This window comes from Tupaia chinensis, unplaced genomic scaffold, assembly GCF_000334495.1.
Source record: "Tupaia chinensis unplaced genomic scaffold, TupChi_1.0 Scaffold140061_1, whole genome shotgun sequence".
NCBI lineage: Eukaryota > Metazoa > Chordata > Mammalia > Scandentia > Tupaiidae > Tupaia > Tupaia belangeri.
The window spans coordinates 227,066-228,028 of record NW_006199940.1 but is presented as its reverse complement, the minus strand read 5'-3'; the positions used below and the strand labels follow the sequence as shown (position 1 = coordinate 228,028).

The 963-nt window shown below is 67.1% G+C and overlaps 1 protein-coding gene across 1 annotated transcript in view; it reads left to right on the top strand.

Moving 5' to 3' along the window:
• CATSPERQ (catsper channel auxiliary subunit theta) overlaps positions 1 to 963 on the top strand; it is a 4,469-nt gene that overhangs the window by 1,616 nt on the left and 1,890 nt on the right. Inside the window, exons 3-5 of the mRNA XM_006162472.3 lie at positions 113 to 207; positions 305 to 500; positions 602 to 687. Coding sequence (XP_006162534.1) covers positions 113 to 207; positions 305 to 500; positions 602 to 687 — 377 coding nt within the window. The remainder of the gene's footprint in view (positions 1 to 112; positions 208 to 304; positions 501 to 601; positions 688 to 963) is intronic.

Below are 963 nucleotides of genomic sequence, written 5' to 3'. Positions count from 1 at the left end.
GCGGGGCCCCGGCCTGGGGCCCGTTGGACCAGCGGGGCGGGGCCAGGCACCCGTTACGGCTGCCGGGCCTTGGCCGCGCCCCTGCGGCCATCCTCACGCTGCCTCGCCCCAGTCTTCGTCCTCGAGTACTACCTGGACACTCTGTGGAAGGGAATGCTGCTCTTCGTCGTCTGCCTCGCCTTCGTCAGCTTCGGCCTTGTGCGGCAGGTCCGAGCCCGTGTTCCGGCCCCACAGCCTTCCTTCCCAGGGCCGGCCGCCCAGCCCCACCCAAGCCAACCACTTAGACGTGCCTGTGGCCCTGCAGGTGGAGAAGCAGGAGACCTGGGGCTTCCCCACCTATGGCATGGGCGTGGGCTTGTGGCTGCTGATCTCGTCCCTGCCGCGGCGCCGCCTGGTGCTGAACCACACGCGCGGCGTCTACCACTTCTCCATCCAGGGCCGCAGTGTGTGCCAGGGCCCCATGCACCTGGTCTACGTGCGCCTGGCACTCAGCTCCGATGGTGATGCCTGGGACCGGCCGGCGGGGAGGGTGTGCAGGGAGCGGGAGGCCGCCGGGGAGGCACAACCCCCAGGCCCCGCTGAGCCTGCTTGCCCCTGCCAGCCTACGGAAGGTGCTTCTTCCAGCTGGTTCTTTGTGGTCACAAGCTGGAGCCCCTGGTGCTGGTGCAGCTGTCTGAGCGCTACGAGGTGGGTTCCGCAGCCACGCCCTCCCCATGGTGGGGCCACGTGTGCTGGGGGAGATATTGCGACAGCGTGGTCCTCGCCACGGTCCTTCGGAGAGGTGAGGGCACAGTGGTGGGGACCCTGCTGTCCAGGTGAGAGCTGACCGTCACCTGTTGCCTTAGCAAATGGAATACCTGGGTCGCCACATCGCTCGAAAACTCAATATTAACTACTTCGACTACCTGGCCACGTCCTACCGGCACGTGGTCCGACACTGGCCACTGGGTGCTGCCCTTTACC